This window comes from Pecten maximus, chromosome 4 (genome assembly GCF_902652985.1).
Source record: "Pecten maximus chromosome 4, xPecMax1.1, whole genome shotgun sequence".
NCBI lineage: Eukaryota > Metazoa > Mollusca > Bivalvia > Pectinida > Pectinidae > Pecten > Pecten maximus.
In genome coordinates, this window is record NC_047018.1 from 44387549 (window position 1) to 44406670 (window position 19122).

General features: G+C 34.6%; 1 protein-coding gene across 3 annotated transcripts in view; it reads left to right on the top strand.

Moving 5' to 3' along the window:
• LOC117326189 (cell death abnormality protein 1-like) overlaps window positions 1-19122 on the top strand; it is a 62927-nt gene that overhangs the window by 12480 nt on the left and 31325 nt on the right. For 2 of the 3 annotated variants that reach the window (XM_033882834.1, XM_033882836.1), the window contains 8 exons: window positions 455-592; window positions 737-874; window positions 1415-1552; window positions 15843-15980; window positions 16088-16225; window positions 17093-17192; window positions 18197-18317; window positions 18500-18587. In XM_033882834.1, coding sequence (XP_033738725.1) covers window positions 455-592; window positions 737-874; window positions 1415-1552; window positions 15843-15980; window positions 16088-16225; window positions 17093-17192; window positions 18197-18317; window positions 18500-18587 — 999 coding nt within the window. The remainder of the gene's footprint in view (window positions 1-454; window positions 593-736; window positions 875-1414; window positions 1553-15842; window positions 15981-16087; window positions 16226-17092; window positions 17193-18196; window positions 18318-18499; window positions 18588-19122) is intronic. The other variant, XM_033882835.1, reaches the window with a different exon arrangement.

The window sequence follows — 19122 nt, forward strand, 5'->3', positions numbered from 1 at the left end:
TCAATATTATCAATCAAGTGAATGTAGTTTACCGTAGTCCCAGTCGTGTCAGTAGACAGATGTATGTATTCTACGAAATATTTCTTAGTTCTTAATGCCTATGTATCAACTTGTAAAGCAATGAGAAAATGGCTCATCGGTTCCATTTGTCTTAACAGATGTTTTGGTAACTTCAAACACAACATATTTCCGAACCTTATCATTTACGATTTTACCTGGCACCTGTAGTTAGTTATCAAAGACCTGAATGGAATAGAAGAATATTGATTTACTTTTAAAAGACATTTCATTCATAAATCGTTTATGTACATCGAGCTATGTTATTCAATATTATAATACAAAATAGCGGCCGAAATTTTCCCTCTCGCATAGAGTTATATCTTATTTATCGTTCTAACAAGGAGGTCAATTATTCTGTAAATCATGTCAAATTTACGTCCTCATGTTCTTGTAGAATGTCTGAACTTTTCCTATGGCCCTAACTGCTCTGCCCAGTGCGGTCATTGTCGAGGTGGAAACTCATGCGACCCGATAGACGGCAACTGTTCATCTGGATGTGAGCCAGGATGGCAGGGATCCGACTGTCAGATGAGTAAGTGTATACACCATTTTGAACGTAGCCTTAGTAACATAATACTTTATGTATTTAATGCAAGCATTTTTTCTCGGTAAACTTACGACCAGGTAAAGTTACCTTTATACTGAGGAATGACAAACATTATTCTTATGCTTTTAGAATGTATGAAAGGTACATATGGGCCTAACTGCACGGACATATGTGGAAACTGTCAGAACGATTCTGATTGTGATAATGTAAACGGGACGTGCACCAAGGGATGTAAGCCGGGTTGGGAACCGCCGATGTGTACCGAAGGTAAAGCATGCTTAAATTATAGCTAGTCATCAACCTGTAACCGCAGACCATGCGTTAACAAGTTAATCTAGCGTGTAGATTTCAAACATAAGCAAGCGATGTGTCCTAGCCACCAAATTTATCTCTACACGTGTACATAAACGAACAAACACAGTGTTTATTCTTTATGGACGGTCTTAGATGATGAAATACAAAGTCTGAAACAAATTGTGTATCAGCCATTAAAATGATACATGATTGCAGCAGACAATAGAAACATACCCTGTTGCGATTCCTTTGTATGAATTTATATAATTATGATGTAATTAATCAGGAAACATCTTGGGTTATTTCAGATGATATTAAACAAAAGCCTAATAAACAGGTTAAAATGTAACAGTGCAAGTTAAAGCGATTGGATGACAGCGCATGCTATTTGACAAATGTTTTTGTTTATTTCTACAGTTGGCCGATCTCCTGCAATAAAACTCATATGTATATATAAAACATATATGCCATCTACAAACATCACTTGTTCATTGATTCTCTTTTCTTTGTTAGTGTGTATGAACTATTCCTACGGAGAAGACTGTGCCCGTCAATGTGGTCACTGCAGAAACAACGAAACTTGTGACCGTGTGACCGGAAACTGTTCAAATGGCTGCGATCCTGGATGGCGACAACCGGAGTGTACACAAGGTAATTGTAAAATACATCTTTACATTTTCTTTTACATTTAATACATTTACTGTATTGGTATGAACATCTGATTCATCGGGCAATTTATTTCATTTCAGTGGCCATAATTTAAACCCCCACATAAAAACAAGTCGGCGAACTGCATTTAGCAAAAATAAAAAAAAACAAAACAAAAAACAACTTATTCTGGCTCTCTTAGGCGATGTTTCTGCAACAAGACTCAATTGAACCATCATTAAAATTTGCAGAAGTGTTTGCGTTCTCATGAAGAGGGGTTCACTGCTCTTGTCATCCTTTACTGAACTTGCACTCAAGTTCAAGTAACCGTTAACAAACGGTAAAGGACATATTTTGTGATTGCTATACATAGGTCTCAAAACTCCGTCAACTCTCAAAAGGGGGCAGGTTTTAGAAGTTGACAGAATTTCGATTTTCTGTCACGACTGAAATTATATGATAACATAACTTAATTGTGTAATTTTGTATCGCCGCTTATGTAAACGAAGGTCACCCAATTATAAATTGGAATTAATAATATGAATGTAAAATGCCTTAATAACTAAATGTTATGCTGCAGCGTGAAAGTAACTGACAGCAACATGCCCCCCCCCCCCCCTTTTTTTTTTATTAAAGTGTCATGTCAGGTCACCGTCACCTTACTAAATAAGGGGTGTGTCCACACGGTTTCATGCATATAATCGCGACCACACGAAGCGAATACCCAACAAGAAGTTAAAACTACCCTTAATGATTAGTTACTTGGTGGAAACCTGGTCCCCCACTAAACGATATACAATTCAAGCCCCACTCCCCATAAGTGCCATTAACTGAAATATTACTCCACCCACCAGACAAATGGACACCGTCTACACACAAGGATCTGTATTTTAAATTTATCCCAAAATACCCGATATAGCCTCTATCCATCTTCAACACTGTTTACTACATACACTGTTTTATTTTCCAAGCTTTCTTCTATTCTCTACACCTATACACAGTATTACTTGTAATCTTGGTGTCTAGGAACATTGACGGGCCCCTCTTATCACCTTAACTGTCTCTCCACACTGACTTCTTTAATCGGTAAATTGTCACAAGCTTTGTGCTTGTTGGATCACCAAGGCGAGGATGTAATATAAGGGAAATAACTCTGATTACATTACCAAGTTAAACAACGTTAGCAGGTAAAACTCTACCATTAGGAAAAATGGACCTTTCCTATCGAGAACATTTGCCTTCAAAACACGAGTTGCTTTTTTTTGGTAATCTGTATGAATATTTTCTATTTAGAAAACTGTAGCCTCTACAAAACTCATGTTAGTTAATACTCCTTTCTTTGGTAATCTCTCTGAACTATTTCTTTGGAAAGGACTACTACATCTACAAACCTCACGTTTGTTAATTTTTTTCTTTTGCTAATTTGTATCGACTATTTCTATTTCTATTTCTAAGATGTACTGGAATCGAAATACTTGAATCAATGGACTATGTATTTAATTTTAGTTACAACAATTTAAGCCTTTGTTTTGAACGAGGTTGATAAACTCCTTCCAGCCAAAATAAACAATGTTAAAAATGTGGGGAAATAAATAATTGTGTTTATTTTGTGTTCAACTACGCGTTAGTTGATAATCCTTTCTTTGTGTACGAAGATTTTCTTTGGTGATGACTTTGCCCTCCACAAGCTTCACATGTCAGTTAATGTGTCTTTCTTTGACTATTGATAATTTGTATGGACTATTTTTGTTCCCTCCATCAACGTTAGAAAACATTTGTATGAGAGGACTAAACCCTCTACAAACTTTATATGTAAGTTCATACGCCATTTCTTTGTTAGAGTGTATGGACTATCTCTATGGAGAGAGCAATGGTCTCCACAAACCTCATGTTATTTATTTTTCCTTTCTTTGGTAATTCTATGGACTATTTCTATGGGAAAGCCAAGACCCTCTTCAAACCTCACGTTAGTTAATTCAACTTTCTTTGGTAATTCTATGGACTATTTCTATGGAAGAGCTAATACCATCTTCAAACCTCACGTTAGTTAATTCAACTTTGTTTGGTCATTCTATGGACTATTTCTATGGAAAAGACAATACCATCTTCAAATCTCATATTAGTTAATTTTCCTTTCTTTGGTAATATGTATGGGCTATCTTTGGAAAAGCCAAGACCTTCTTCAAACCTCATGTTAGTTAATTGTCCTTTCTTTGGTAATCTGTATGGACTATTTCTATGGAAAAACGATACGATCTTCAAATCTCACGTTAGTTAATTCTACTCTCTTTGGTAATTCTATAACATATTTATATGGAAGAGCTAATACCATCTTGAAACCTCATGTTAGTTAATACTCCTTTCTTTGGTAATCTCTCTGAACTATTTCTTTGGAAAGGACTACTACATCTACAAACCTCACGTTAGTTAATTCCTTTCTTTTGTTAATTTGTATCGACTATTTCTATGGAAATGAATATGCTCTCTACAAACCTCTTTTTAGTCGATACACCTTTCTTTGTTAGTGTGTATAAACAATTCTTATGGAGAAGACTGTGCCCGTCGATGTGGTCACTGCAGAAACAACAAATCTTGTGACCACGTGACCGGAACCTGTTCAAATGGCTGCGATCCTGGATGGCGACAACCGGAGTGTACACAAGGTAATTGTCAAAATACATTTTAAGATGTACTGGAATCGAAATACTTGAATCAATGGACTATGTATTTCATTTTAGTTACAACAATTTAAGCCTTTGATTTAAACGAGGTTGATCAACTCATTCCAGACAAAATAAACACTGTTAAAAATGTGGGGAAATAAATAATTGTGTTTATTTTGTGTTCAACTACGCGTTAGTTGATAATCCTTTCTTTGTGTACGAAGATTTTCTTTGGTGATGACTTTGCCCTCCACAAGCTTCACATGTCAGTTAATGTGTCTTTATTTGACTATTGATAATTTGTATGGACTATTTTTGTTCACTCCATCAACGTTAGAAAACATTTGTATGAGAGGACTAAACCCTCTACAAACTTTATATGTAAGTTCATACGCCATTTCTTTGTTAGAGTGTATGAACTATCTCTATGGAGAGAGCAATGGTCTCCACAAACCTCATGTTATTTAGTTTTCCTTTCTTTGGTAATTCTATGGACTATTTCTATGGGAAAGCCAATACCATTTTCAAACCTCACGTAAGTTGATTCTCATTTCTTTGGAAATTCTATGGACTATTTCTATGGAAAAGACGATACCATCTTCAAATCTCATATTAGTTAATTTCCTTTATTTTGCTAATTTGTATCGACCTTTTCTATTGAAGTGGCTATATCTGTCATCTACAAGCCTCAGGTTAGATGATATACCTTTCTTTGGTAGTGTGTATTTCGATGGAGAGAACTATACCCTCTACAAACCTAACGTTAGAATCAATTCCATTTTTTTGGAAATTATATGGACTATGTCTTTGGAAAGGACTATGACCTCTACAAAGCTTACGTTTGATAACAACTTTCGTTTGCTCACTTGTATCGACTATTTCTATGGAAACGACGATCCGATCTACAAACTCAAATTACCTCCATCTCATTTATTTTCTTATTTGTATCGACTATTTCTATTTAAATTACTGTGCCCTCTATCAACCTCACTTTAGTCGATACACCTTTCTTTGTTAGCGTGTATGAACTATTCCTATGGAGAAGACTGTGCCCGTCGATGTGGTCACTGCAGAAACAACGAATCTTGTGACCACGTGACCGGAACCTGTTTAAATGGTTGCGATCCTGGATGGCGACAACCGGAATGTACAAAAGGTAATTGTCAAAATACATTTTAAGATGTACTGGAATCGAAATACTTGAATAAATGGACTATGTATTTCATTTTAGTTACAACAATTGAAGCCTTCGTTTTGAACAAGGTTGATCAATTCCTTCAAGCCAAAACAAACACTGTTAAAAATGTGGGGAAATAAATAATTGTGTTTATTTCGTGTTCAACTACGCGTTAGTTGATAATCCTTTCTTTGTGTACGAAGATTTTCTTTGGTGATGACTTTGCCCTCCACAAGCTTCACATGTCAGTTAATGTGTCTTTCTTTGACTATTGATATTTTGTATGGACTGTTTTTGTTCCCTCCATAAACGTTAGAAAACATTTGTATAAGAGGACTAAACCCTCTACAAACTGTATATGTAAGTTCATACGCCATTTCTTTGTTAGAGTGTATGAACTATCTCTATGAAGAGAGCAATGGTCTCCACAAAAACTCATGTTATTTAGTTTTCCTTTCTTTGGTAATTCTCTGGACTATTTCTATGGGAAAGCCAAGACCACCTTCAAACCTCACGTTAGTTAATTCAACTTTGTTTGGTCATTCTATGGACTATTTCTATGGAAAAGACAATACCATCTTCAAATCTCATATTAGTTAATTTTCCTTTCTTTGGTAATATGTATGGGCTATCTTTGGAAAAGCCAAGACCTTCTTCAAATCTCATGTTAGTTAATTGTCCTTTCTTTGGTAATCTGTATGGACTATTTCTATGGAAAAACGATACGATCTTCAAATCTCACGTTAGTTAATTCTACTCTCTTTGGTAATTCTATAACATATTTATATGGAAGAGCTGATACCATCTTGAAACCTCATGTTAGTTAATACTCCTTTCTTTGGTAATCTCTCTGAACTATTTCTTTGGAAAGGACTACTACATCTACAAACCTCACGTTAGTTAATTCCTTTCTTTTGCTAATTTGTATCGACTATTTCTATGGAAATGACTATGCTCTCTACAAACCTCACTTTAGTCGATACACCTTTCTTTGTTAGTGTGTATGAACTATTCCTATGGAGAAGACTGTGCCCGTCGATGTGGTCACTGCAGAAACAACGAATCTTGTGACCACGTGACCGGAACCTGTTTAAATGGTTGCGATCCTGGATGGGGACAACCGGAATGTACACAAGGTAATTGTCAAAATACATTTTAAGATGTACTGGAATCGAAATACTTGAATCAATGGACTATATATTTCATTTTAGTTACAACAATTTAAGCCTTCGTTTTGAACGAGGTTGATGAACTCCTTTCAGCCAAAATAAACACTGTTAAAAATGTGGGGAAATAAATAATTGTGTTTATTTTGTGTTCAACTACGCGTTAGTTGATAATCCTTTCTTTGTGTACGAAGATTTTCTTTGGTGATGACTTTGCCCTCCACAAGCTTCACATGTCAGTTAATGTGTCTTTCTTTGACTATTGATATTTTGTATGGACTGTTTTTGTTCCCTCCATAAACGTTAGAAAACATGTGTATAAGAGGACTAAACCCTCTACAAACTGTATATGTAAGTTCATACGCCATTTCTTTGTTAGCGTGTATGAACTATCTCTATGGAGAGAGCAATGGTCTCCACAAAACCTCATGTTATTTAGTTTTCCTTTCTTTGGTAATTCTATGGACTATTTCTATGGGAAAGCCAAGACCCTCTTCAAACCTCACGTTAGTTAATTCAACTTTCTTTGGTAATTCTATGGACTATTTCTATGAGACAGCCAATACCATCTTCAAACCTCACGTTAGTTAATTCAACTTTGTTTGGTCATTCTATGGACTATTTCTATGGAAAAGACAATACCATCTTCAAATCTCATATTAGTTAATTTTCCTTTCTTTGGTAATATGTATGGGCTATCTTTGGAAAAGCCAAGACCTTCTTCAAACCTCATGTTAGTTAATTGTCCTTTCTTTGGTAATCTGTATGGACTATTTCTATGGAAAAACGATACGATCTTCAAATCTCACGTTAGTTAATTCTACTCTCTTTGGTAATTCTATAACATATTTATATGGAAGAGCTGATACCATCTTGAAACCTCATGTTAGTTAATACTCCTTTCTTTGGTAATCTCTCTGAACTATTTCTTTGGAAAGGACTACTACATCTACAAACCTCACGTTAGTTAATTCCTTTCTTTTGCTAATTTGTATCGACTATTTCTATGGAAATGACTATGCTCTCTACAAACCTCACTTTAGTCGATACACCTTTCTTTGTTAGTGTGTATGAACTATTCCTATGGAGAAGACTGTGCCCATCGATGTGGTCACTGCAAATACAACGAATCTTGTGATCACGTGACCGGAACCTGTTTAAATGGTTGCGATCCTGGATGGGGACAACCGGAATGTACACAAGGTAATTGTCAAAATACATTTTAAGATGTACTGGAATCGAAATACTTGAATCAATGGACTATATATTTCATTTTAGTTACAACAATTTAAGCCTTCGTTTTGAACGAGGTTGATGAACTCCTTTCAGCCAAAATAAACACTGTTAAAAATGTGGGGAAATAAATAATTGTGTTTATTTTGTGTTCAACTACGCGTTAGTTGATAATCCTTTCTTTGTGTACGAAGATTTTCTTTGGTGATGACTTTGCCCTCCACAAGCTTCACATGTCAGTTAATGTGTCTTTCTTTGACTATTGATAATTTGTATGGACTATTTTTGTTCCCTCCAACAACGTTAGAAAACATTTGTATGAGAGGACTTAACCCTCTACAAACTGTATATGTAAGTTCATACGCCATTTCTTTGTTAGAGTGTATGAACTATCTCTATGAAGAGAGCAATGGTCTCCACAAAAACTCATGTTATTTAGTTTTCCTTTCTTTGGTAATTCTATGGACTATTTCTATGGGAAAGCCAAGACCCTCTTCAAACCTCACGTTAGTTAATTCAACTTTCTTTGGTCATTCTATGGACTATTTCTATGAGACAGCCAATACCATCTTCAAACCTCACGTTAGTTAATTCAACTTTGTTTGGTCATTCTATGGACTATTTCTATGGAAAAGACGATACCATCTTCAAATTTCATATTAGTTAATTTTCCTTTCTTTGGTAATATGTATGGGCTATCTTTGGAAAAGCCAAGACTTTCTTCAAACCTCATGTTAGTTAATTCTCCTTTCTTTGGTAATCTGTATGGACTATATCTATGGAAAAACGATACAATCTTCAAATCTCACGTTAGTTAATTCTACTCACTTTGGTAATTCTATAACATATTTATATGGAAGAGCTAATACCATCTTGAAACCTCATGTTAGTTAATACTCCTTTCTTTGGTAATCTCTCTGAACTTTTTCTTTGGAAAGGACTACTACATCTACAAACCTCACGTTAGTTAATTCCTTTCTTTTGATAATTTGTATCGACTATTTCTATGGAAATGAATATGCTCGCTACAAACTTCACTTTAGTCGATACACCTTTCTTTGTTAGTGTGTATGAACTATTCCTATGGAGAAGACTGTGCCCGTCGATGTGGTCACTGCAGAAACAACGAATCTTGTGACCACGTGACCGGAACCTGTTTAAATGGTTGCGATCCTGGATGGGGACAACCGGAATGTACACAAGGTAATTGTCAAAATACATTTTAAGATGTACTGGAATCGAAATACTTGAATCAATGGACTATATATTTCATTTTAGTTACAACAATTTAAGCCTTCGTTTTGAACGAGGTTGATGAACTCCTTTCAGCCAAAATAAACACTGTTAAAAATGTGGGGAAATAAATAATTGTGTTTATTTTGTGTTCAACTACGCGTTAGTTGATAATCCTTTCTTTGTGTACGAAGATTTTCTTTGGTGATGACTTTGCCCTCCACAAGCTTCACATGTCAGTTAATGTGTCTTTCTTTGACTATTGATATTTTGTATGGACTGTTTTTGTTCCCTCCATAAACGTTAGAAAACATGTGTATGAGATGACTTAACCCTCTACAAACTGTATATGTAAGTTCATACGCCATTTCTTTGTTAGAGTGTATGAACTATCTCTATGAAGAGAGCAATGGTCTCCACAAAAAACTCATGTTATTTAGTTTTCCTTTCTTTGGTAATTCTATGGACTATTTCTATGGGAAAGCCAAGACCCTCTTCAAACCTCACGTTAGTTAATTCAACTTTCTTTGGTCATTCTATGGACTATTTCTATGAGACAGCCAATACCATCTTCAAACCTCACGTTAGTTAATTCAACTTTGTTTGGTCATTCTATGGACTATTTCTATGGAAAAGACGATACCATCTTCAAATCTCATATTAGTTAATTTTCCTTTCTTTGGTAATATGTATGGGCTATCTTTGGAAAAGCCAAGACTTTCTTCAAACCTCATGTTAGTTAATTCTCCTTTCTTTGGTAATCTGTATGGACTATATCTATGGAAAAACGATACGATCTTCAAATCTCACGTTAGTTAATTCTACTCTCTTTGGTAATTCTATAACATATTTATATGGAAGAGCTAATACCATCTTGAAACCTCATGTTAGTTAATACTCCTTTCTTTGGTAATCTCTCTGAACTATTTCTTTGGAAAGGACTACTACATCTACAAACCTCACGTTAGTTAATTCCTTTCTTTTGATAATTTGTATCGACTATTTCTATGGAAATGAATATGCTCTCTACAAACCTCACTTTAGTCGATACACCTTTCTTTGTTAGTGTGTATGAACTATTCCTATGGAGAAGACTGTGCCCAGTCGATGTGGTCACTGCAGAATACAACGAATCTTGTGATCACGTGACCGGAACCTGTTTAAATGGTTGCGATCCTGGATGGGGACAACCGGAATGTACACAAGGTAATTGTCAAAATACATTTTAAGATGTACTGGAATCGAAATACTTGAATCAATGGACTATATATTTCATTTTAGTTACAACAATTTAAGCCTTCGTTTTGAACGAGGTTGATGAACTCCTTTCAGCCAAAATAAACACTGTTAAAAATGTGGGGAAATAAATAATTGTGTTTATTTTGTGTTTCAACCTACGCGTTAGTTGATAATCCTTTATTTTAGCAATAACTGAAGTGGGAAAAAATGTTATTGTCCACGTTTTAATCTTTTTGATCCTGGAGGGAGACCCAAAATTTTAACAGTTAATTTCTTCACATAATCATATTTATTATTACTTTGCCCTGAGTAGAACTTTAGGACAAACCTTAAAAGGGATATATATTTATTTGTGTTACTATATTGTATCTTTGTTAGAAGTTCCACCTGTATTCCTTTTGTAATTGTTTTTCTATGAAAGGAGACTTTCCTCACTAGTAACATTTTGGGTAACTACTATTATGAGCAACCAATTCTTAGACTTATTAAAGGGTTGGTTTAACTTTTTTTTTTCCTTATTCAATATATTTTATCCCTTTAAATTGTTTTTTTACTCTTTGGATTAACTTTAACAATCCTCTTTCATTGTAAGTACATTTTTTGGAAGATTCTATAAACCATTTAATTTCTTTGGTATTTTCTTTTAATGATGGTATCTTTGAAAACCTTTTTAATATCCTTTTTTTTTTGTAATGATTTTTGAAAGAACACTCAAACCTTGTTATTTCTTTCTTTGGTAATTAAATTTTTGGAGACTATCCTCTAAACCTCTTAGTTAACCTTTCTTTGTACTTTGTATTTTGAAAACAAAAACCATTTTTTCTTTCAATTTACATTCTTGAATGACACTTTTCACCTTATGACACCTTGGTATTGTAAATCTTAGATAGGCCAAATTTGTCATGGATAATCTTTATACCAACTTTAAGGTTCGTTGGAGGGGAACCTCACCAAATAAAAACTTTAAAAGGGTGGAAATATAATTTATTTTTCATATTTACCTTTAACTTGTTTCTTGTGAACTTTCCCAAACAACACTGTTAATGGGTAATTTTTTTATTTTATGGTATTTTCCTAGGAAAGCCAAGACCCCTCTTCAAACCTCACGTTAGTTAATTCAACTTTCTTTGGTCATTCTATGGACTATTTCTATGAGACAGCCAATACCATCTTCAAACCTCACGTTAGTTAATTCAACTTTGTTTGGTCATTCTATGGACTATTTCTATGGAAAAGACGATACCATCTTCAAATTTCATATTAGTTAATTTTCCTTTCTTTGGTAATATGTATGGGCTATCTTTGGAAAAGCCAAGACTTTCTTCAAACCTCATGTTAGTTAATTCTCCTTTCTTTGGTAATCTGTATGGACTATATCTATGGAAAAAACGATACGATCTTCAAATCTCACGTTAGTTAATTCTACTCACTTTGGTAATTCTATAACATATTTATATGGAAGAGCTAATACCATCTTGAAACCTCATGTTAGTTAATACTCCTTTCTTTGGTAATCTCTCTGAACTTTTTCTTTGGAAAGGACTACTACATCTACAAACCTCATGTTAGTTAATTCCTTTCTTTTGCTAATTTGTATCGACTATTTCTATGGAAATGAATATGCTCGCTACAAACTTCACTTTAGTCGATACACCTTTCTTTGTTAGTGTGTATGAACTATTCCTATGGAGAAGACTGTGCCCGTCGATGTGGTCACTGCAGAAACAACGAATCTTGTGACCACGTGACCGGAACCTGTTTAAATGGTTGCGATCCTGGATGGCGACAACCGGAATGTACACAAGGTAATTGTCAAAATACATTTTAAGATGTACTGGAATCGAAATACTTGAATCAATGGACTATACATTTCATTTTAGTTACAACAATTTAAGCCTTCGTTTTGAACGAGGTTGATGAACTCCTTCCAGCCAAAACAAACACTGTTAAAAATGTGGGGAAATAAATAATTGTGTTTATTTCGTGTTCAACTACGCGTTAGTTGATAATCCTTTCTTTGTGTACGAAGATTTTCTTTGGTGATGACTTTGCCCTCCACAAGCTTCACATGTCAGTTAATGTGTCTTTCTTTGACTATTGATAATTTGTATGGACTATTTTTGTTCCCTCCATCAACGTTAGAAAACATTTGTATGAGAGGACTTAACCCTCTACAAACTGTATATGTAAGTTCATACGCCATTTCTTTGTTAGAGTGTATGAACTATCTCTATGAAGAGAGCAATGGTCTCCACAAAAACTCATGTTATTTAGTTTTCCTTTCTTTGGTAATTCTATGGACTATTTCTATGGGAAAGCCAAGACCCTCTTCAAACCTCACGTTAGTTAATTCAACTTTCTTTGGTCATTCTATGGACTATTTCTATGAGACAGCCAATACCATCTTCAAACCTCACGTTAGTTAATTCAACTTTGTTTGGTCATTCTATGGACTATTTCTATGGAAAAGACGATACCATCTTCAAATTTCATATTAGTTAATTTTCCTTTCTTTGGTAATATGTATGGGCTATCTTTGGAAAAGCCAAGACTTTCTTCAAACCTCATGTTAGTTAATTCTCCTTTCTTTGGTAATCTGTATGGACTATATCTATGGAAAAACGATACGATCTTCAAATCTCACGTTAGTTAATTCTACTCACTTTGGTAATTCTATAACATATTTATATGGAAGAGCTAATACCATCTTGAAACCTCATGTTAGTTAATACTCCTTTCTTTGGTAATCTCTCTGAACTATTTCTTTGGAAAGGACTACTACATCTACAAACCTCATGTTAGTTAATTCCTTTCTTTTGCTAATTTGTATCGACTATTTCTATGGAAATGAATATGCTCGCTACAAACTTCACTTTAGTCGATACACCTTTCTTTGTTAGTGTGTATGAACTATTCCTATGGAGAAGACTGTGCCCGTCGATGTGGTCACTGCAGAAACAACGAATCTTGTGACCACGTGACCGGAACCTGTTTAAATGGTTGCGATCCTGGATGGGGACAACCGGAATGTACACAAGGTAATTGTCAAAATACATTTTAAGATGTACTGGAATCGAAATACTTGAATCAATGGACTATACATTTCATTTTAGTTACAACAATTTAAGCCTTCGTTTTGAACGAGGTTGATGAACTCCTTCCAGCCAAAACAAACACTGTTAAAAATGTGGGGAAATAAATAATTGTGTTTATTTCGTGTTCAACTACGCGTTAGTTGATAATCCTTTCTTTGTGTACGAAGATTTTCTTTGGTGATGACTTTGCCCTCCACAAGCTTCACATGTCAGTTAATGTGTCTTTCTTTGACTATTGATAATTTGTATGGACTATTTTTGTTCCCTCCATCAACGTTAGAAAACATTTGTATGAGAGGACTAAGCCCTCTACAAACTGTATATGTAAGTTCATACGCCATTTCTTTGTTAGAGTGTATGAACTATTTCTATGGGAAAGCAATGGTCTCCACAAAACCTCATGTTATTTAGTTTTCCTTTCTTTGGTAATTCTATGGACTATTTCTATGGGAAAGCCAAGACCCTCTTCAAACCTCACGTTAGTTAATTCAACTTTCTTTGGTAATTCTATGGACTATTTCTATGAGACAGCCAATACCATCTTCAAACCTCACGTTAGTTAATTCAACTTTGTTTGGTCATTCTATGGACTATTTCTATGGAAAAGACGATACCATCTTCAAATTTCATATTAGTTAATTTTCCTTTCTTTGGTAATATGTATGGGCTATCTTTGGAAAAGCCAAGACTTTCTTCAAACCTCATGTTAGTTAATTCTCCTTTCTTTGGTAATCTGTATGGACTATATCTATGGAAAAACGATACGATCTTCAAATCTCACGTTAGTTAATTCTACTCTCTTTGGTAATTCTATAACATATTTATATGGAAGAGCTAATACCATCTTGAAACCTCATGTTAGTTAATACTCCTTTCTTTGGTAATCTCTCTGAACTATTTCTTTGGAAAGGACTACTACATCTACAAACCTCACGTTAGTTAATTCATTTCTGTTGAAATTACTGTGCCTTCCACAAACCTCACATTAGTTCATTATTTTTTCTTTGCTAATTTGTATCGACTATTTCTATTGAAATGACTATGCCCTCTACAAGCCTCACTTTAGTCGATACACCTTTTTTTGTTAGTGTGTATGAAGTATTCATATGGAGAGGGCTGTAAACATAGATGTGGTAAGTGCAGAAACAACGAAACTTGTGATCACGTGACCGGAGCCTGTTCAAATGGCTGCGCTCCTGGATGGCGACAAACGGAGTGTACACAAGGTAATTGCCAAAATACATTTTGAGGTGTATTGAATCATGAATATTTCATTTTAGTTACCACAATTTAAACCTTCAATTTGAAAGAGGCCGTCGATCTTCTTTTAGCAAATACAAACACTGCTAAATTGTTGGGAAAAAAATGTCTATGACTTTGCCTTCTACAAACTTCACGTTTTAGTTTATTACCATTTTTTTGGTAATGTGCATGGACTATTTCAATAAAGAGGACTGTGCCCTCAAAGCTCACAATCATTAAAATTGATAGTCCTTTCTTTGGTATGTGTATCGACATCTTCTACGGAAATGACTAACGTCCACAAACTTCATGAACAGTCGTTAGTCGAATCTCCTTTCTTCCTGATTGTGTATAAAGTATTTCTATGGGAAGGAGTATGACATCTACAGGCCTGGCGTTAGTTGATGCTGTTTTCTATGTGAGTGTGTATAGACTTTTTCTTCAGAGAGGACTTTACATTTTGATTAAGCATTGCTGTCATTTTTTTTAGTTTCATCGGGGATGAAACTAAAACATAATTGACATAAACGCTATAACAATTTTTGAAAATAATTTTCTAATTTAAAACATGTTTTATGTGCAATTTTACTGGTTTTATATAGGATTCTTTTTCTCAAATCAATAAGCAACGTCAATTGCCGTATTGTGACATTTTTCGCGCAATTCTCGGATTTTTTTCATATATGTGTATTGGTATGATAAAAAGGAAGAAAAACTTGAAACAAACTACAATGTCTTTCTCTTTAGTAACCGTTATTTAAACCTTCGATTGAAAGAGGTTGCCAAACAGCGTAAGCAAACACAAAGACAAACACTGCTAAAAATCCATGCATTTTCTTTGAAAAGCTGTATATAGACTGTCTGCAATGTCGATTTATTGGTACCATTCAAACTCTCATTTAAAATACTTTGTTCCAAAAAAGCGACTTTTATTTTTGTCATTTTTTTTTGTTGTTACTTGCTTTGGCGTTGAAATATTGATGACATATTTTATCTCGAATTTCTGTTTTACATGGCCACCACTGTTAATGACTGTGTTACCTTCCCGAAAGAGCTTTTTATATTTTCATTATCAAGGTCGCAGCATAAATATCCTTTGATTACGCTTAGTCAATATTCAATATTCAATATTTTTCATATGTTTACCTTGTTAAGACTGATTGTCAGTTGAACTGTACTACTAATAATAATATAATTAAATTGGAATGTACAGAAACGAACATTAAAACAAATGATTGTCCGCAGAATGTGATGCCGGATATTACCTGGAGAATTGTGAGAAAAAGTGTGGCAAATGTAAGCCTGGGACAACATGTAACCATGTGGACGGAAGATGTCCTAAAGGCTGTGACGTTGGATGGAAAGGTCTTCTTTGTAACGACGGTAAGGACCAGTAACCAATTGTTCTGGCGATGCTTTGTTCTAAATACTGTCATGTTTTAATTTTATTATTTTGATGTTGGTGAAATGTTTATTCACTTCATGTTTAGAATGCGATCAGTTCCTGTATGGTGCCTCCTGTTCAAGTCAGTGTGGACAATGTCGTCAAAAGCAGTCCTGTAATCATATTACTGGAAACTGTGACAATGGATGTGAACAAGGATGGGAGTCGTCAAAATGTGACAAAAGTAAAGTTATTTATCTCATTATTATTGAAAAGCTCTGTTTCTTCAAATCAATTCGATATAATCACATAGGAAAACTCCCATGAAATTTTACAGAGAAACTGATTGAAGCAAAATATCCCGCCCCATATTATCGTATGATCATGTTTCCTGATGTCCCTCTTATTTACATAGTACATTAGTGTTTTCACCTGGTATTGTCGCATCATGACTTTAAACGGTTATTGTTTGACACAGACAATAAAGTGAAATATTATTTCGTAGGAAATTAGCAAACATGGGAAATTGTACCTTCACAATTATGTAACTTTAAAAACCGATATCATAAATTCATTGAAAAAATATAATTCATCATGTAATATGTAATTTGACATTCTTGCTGCTTAGAAATATGTCTGGGGTCCGCTTTGAATGCCATCTTTAATACTAATAAAAATGTGAAATAATGATCTCATATAAATGCAGTGAATGATCAGGTTAAATTAGAAAATTACTATATCACGTTATCATAAGTGATGCCATTAATGACAGTATTGTGTCACGAGCTGTTTTGGCGATATGAGATTATTGACAGTATTTTTTTTTTTTTTTTTTTTTTGCGTTAAGATATGGATAAAGTATTCTCAGTTGGCTTGTTTTGGCGTTATAAGATTAATACAAATTTTCTGACATTTGCTTGTTTTTGGCGTTGTGGGATTAATGACAGTATTCTGTCTTTGTTGTTTTGGCGTTATAAGATTAATGACGGTTGATATGTCCTACTGTCATTTTTTAGGTCAATTTCATTTTTATTTGTGATACATTATTATATTTATTTACACCAGACTACAAAATGATATATATGTTTATCTCGTTCTTCATATGGTTTAGAAATAGATTCAACCAGCTTAGCTATTGGTATTGCTGCCGGCGTTGGAATTCCCATTGTCCTAATTGGAGTGTTACTGATACGCTTCCTCATGAAGAAAAGGTATGTATTCCAATATTCTACAATTTGCTGATCTGTGTAAGATACCAGTAATTTTAGTAGTATGGAATGTATTCACATACTCAGAGTGAGTAAATATATTTCTACAACAATAGACTATGCTATTCAGATCATTGTGTAAACCTGACGACCGTTGGATGTATATTTCGATATACAATTAGTGGTATTTGACTCTCCGCTCTTTTGATGGTTAGAGGTTTTTAGCTATGACCTGAACTACCTTTTCTCTCTCGTGCTGTGTGTCACGTGATCTTTTGTTTATATTAACAGGGGGTGAAATAATGCATTTCCGTTACGATTTAGAGGTCCTCTCTATGGCAACATATTTTACATTTATAATTCATAAGATGTCCGGTCTTGGGTGGTCGGGTGGCACAGTAGTAACACACCTGCCTTTCACCCGGGCGGCCTTGGTATCTACCCGATCTGACGTGAAAAGGTATATAAGGCCACCTGCCCGAGCACGTGGGTTTTTTTCCGTGTACTCCGGTTTTCTCCCATAGTAAGACACCTCGCGCGCGTCCATTCGGGCAACCAAGCGTGATTGATATAAGTTGATATAACTTGTTTCGCAATTGTTGCAAAATAAATAAAGTTTATATTTTTAAGATGCCGGCACTATGTCAGCATGCCCACGTGTATTTAAACCAGGTCACAATGCCGCTGCCGACACACATCATTGTGATAGAAACATGTCACACGCCTCGCTATTGTTAGTTTTTTCAAAGACTGAAGATTATACTAATAGATCAGTGTGATAAGGGCGTTTTCACATGTTTCAACTAGTGCACCCATATTCTTCTAAAAAGGTGGGGTGCGCCTACACTGGCATCTGTGCTTAAAAAGGTCCAATATAGTAGGCTATATCTATGTCAGTTACCAATTTTACATTTATGGCGATGATGTCCTGTTGTTTTCAAAACGTGTAAATTGCTTTATATTATATTTTCACTATTTATATGTATGTGTATTATAAATGTTTTCAGAAGGCCACTGGAAGCTGAAGAACCAAAAGTACCAAGTGAAGTTGTAGAAATGCAACCGATTGACCTACTGACGTTTCTGTCAAAAAGACTTCAGTCAAATGAACTGCACGACGAATTCAAGGTAGACAAACAAAATGTTAATCAAGTCAAATAAACTGCACGACGAACTCAATGTGGACATATCAAACGTTAACTCAGTCATATTAACTGAACAGCAAAACTCTTTCAGGCATTCATCACAATGTAGTCATAGAAATCACAAGGTTAGAATGTTTTTGCTCAATGTAACATTTATACTTGTAGAAACTTCCTGCAAATGAAGTCCACGCCTGTGATGCTGCGAAAACGGCGGAAAACAAACCTCGTAATCGATTTCTGACAACGTTTCCCTGTATGTAGATCGTTTCTATACGTATTACAGTCCAACTTAGTTATCTCAAACTCAAAACTCCGAATAATTCGAAATAATTATTTTTTCTTTGTTTTCATGGTAAATATTCAAATGTGATTGGTCGAAAAATTCTTTTCATTCTTCTATGAAAGAAATTCCGAGAATGGCGCGAAAAATGTGGCGTCACAATACGACAATTGACGTTGCGTATTGATTTGAGAAAAATAATCCCATTTAAAACCAGTAAAATTGTACATAAAACATGTTTTAAATTAGAAAATCATTTTCAAAAATTAATTATAAGCGTTGATGTCAATTATTTTTTAGTTTCATAGGGGTATGAAACAAATTTTGTTTGCAAACTTCTGTAAGAATCCGCTACGCGGATTCATACAGTTTGCAAACAAAATTTGTTTCATACCCCGATGAAACTAAAAAAAATGACATCAAAGCTTAAATAAAAAAATGATTTCCGACATGAACAATTCTATGCGAAATATTCGTTTGCATAGAATATCCGAGATATTTCGAATTT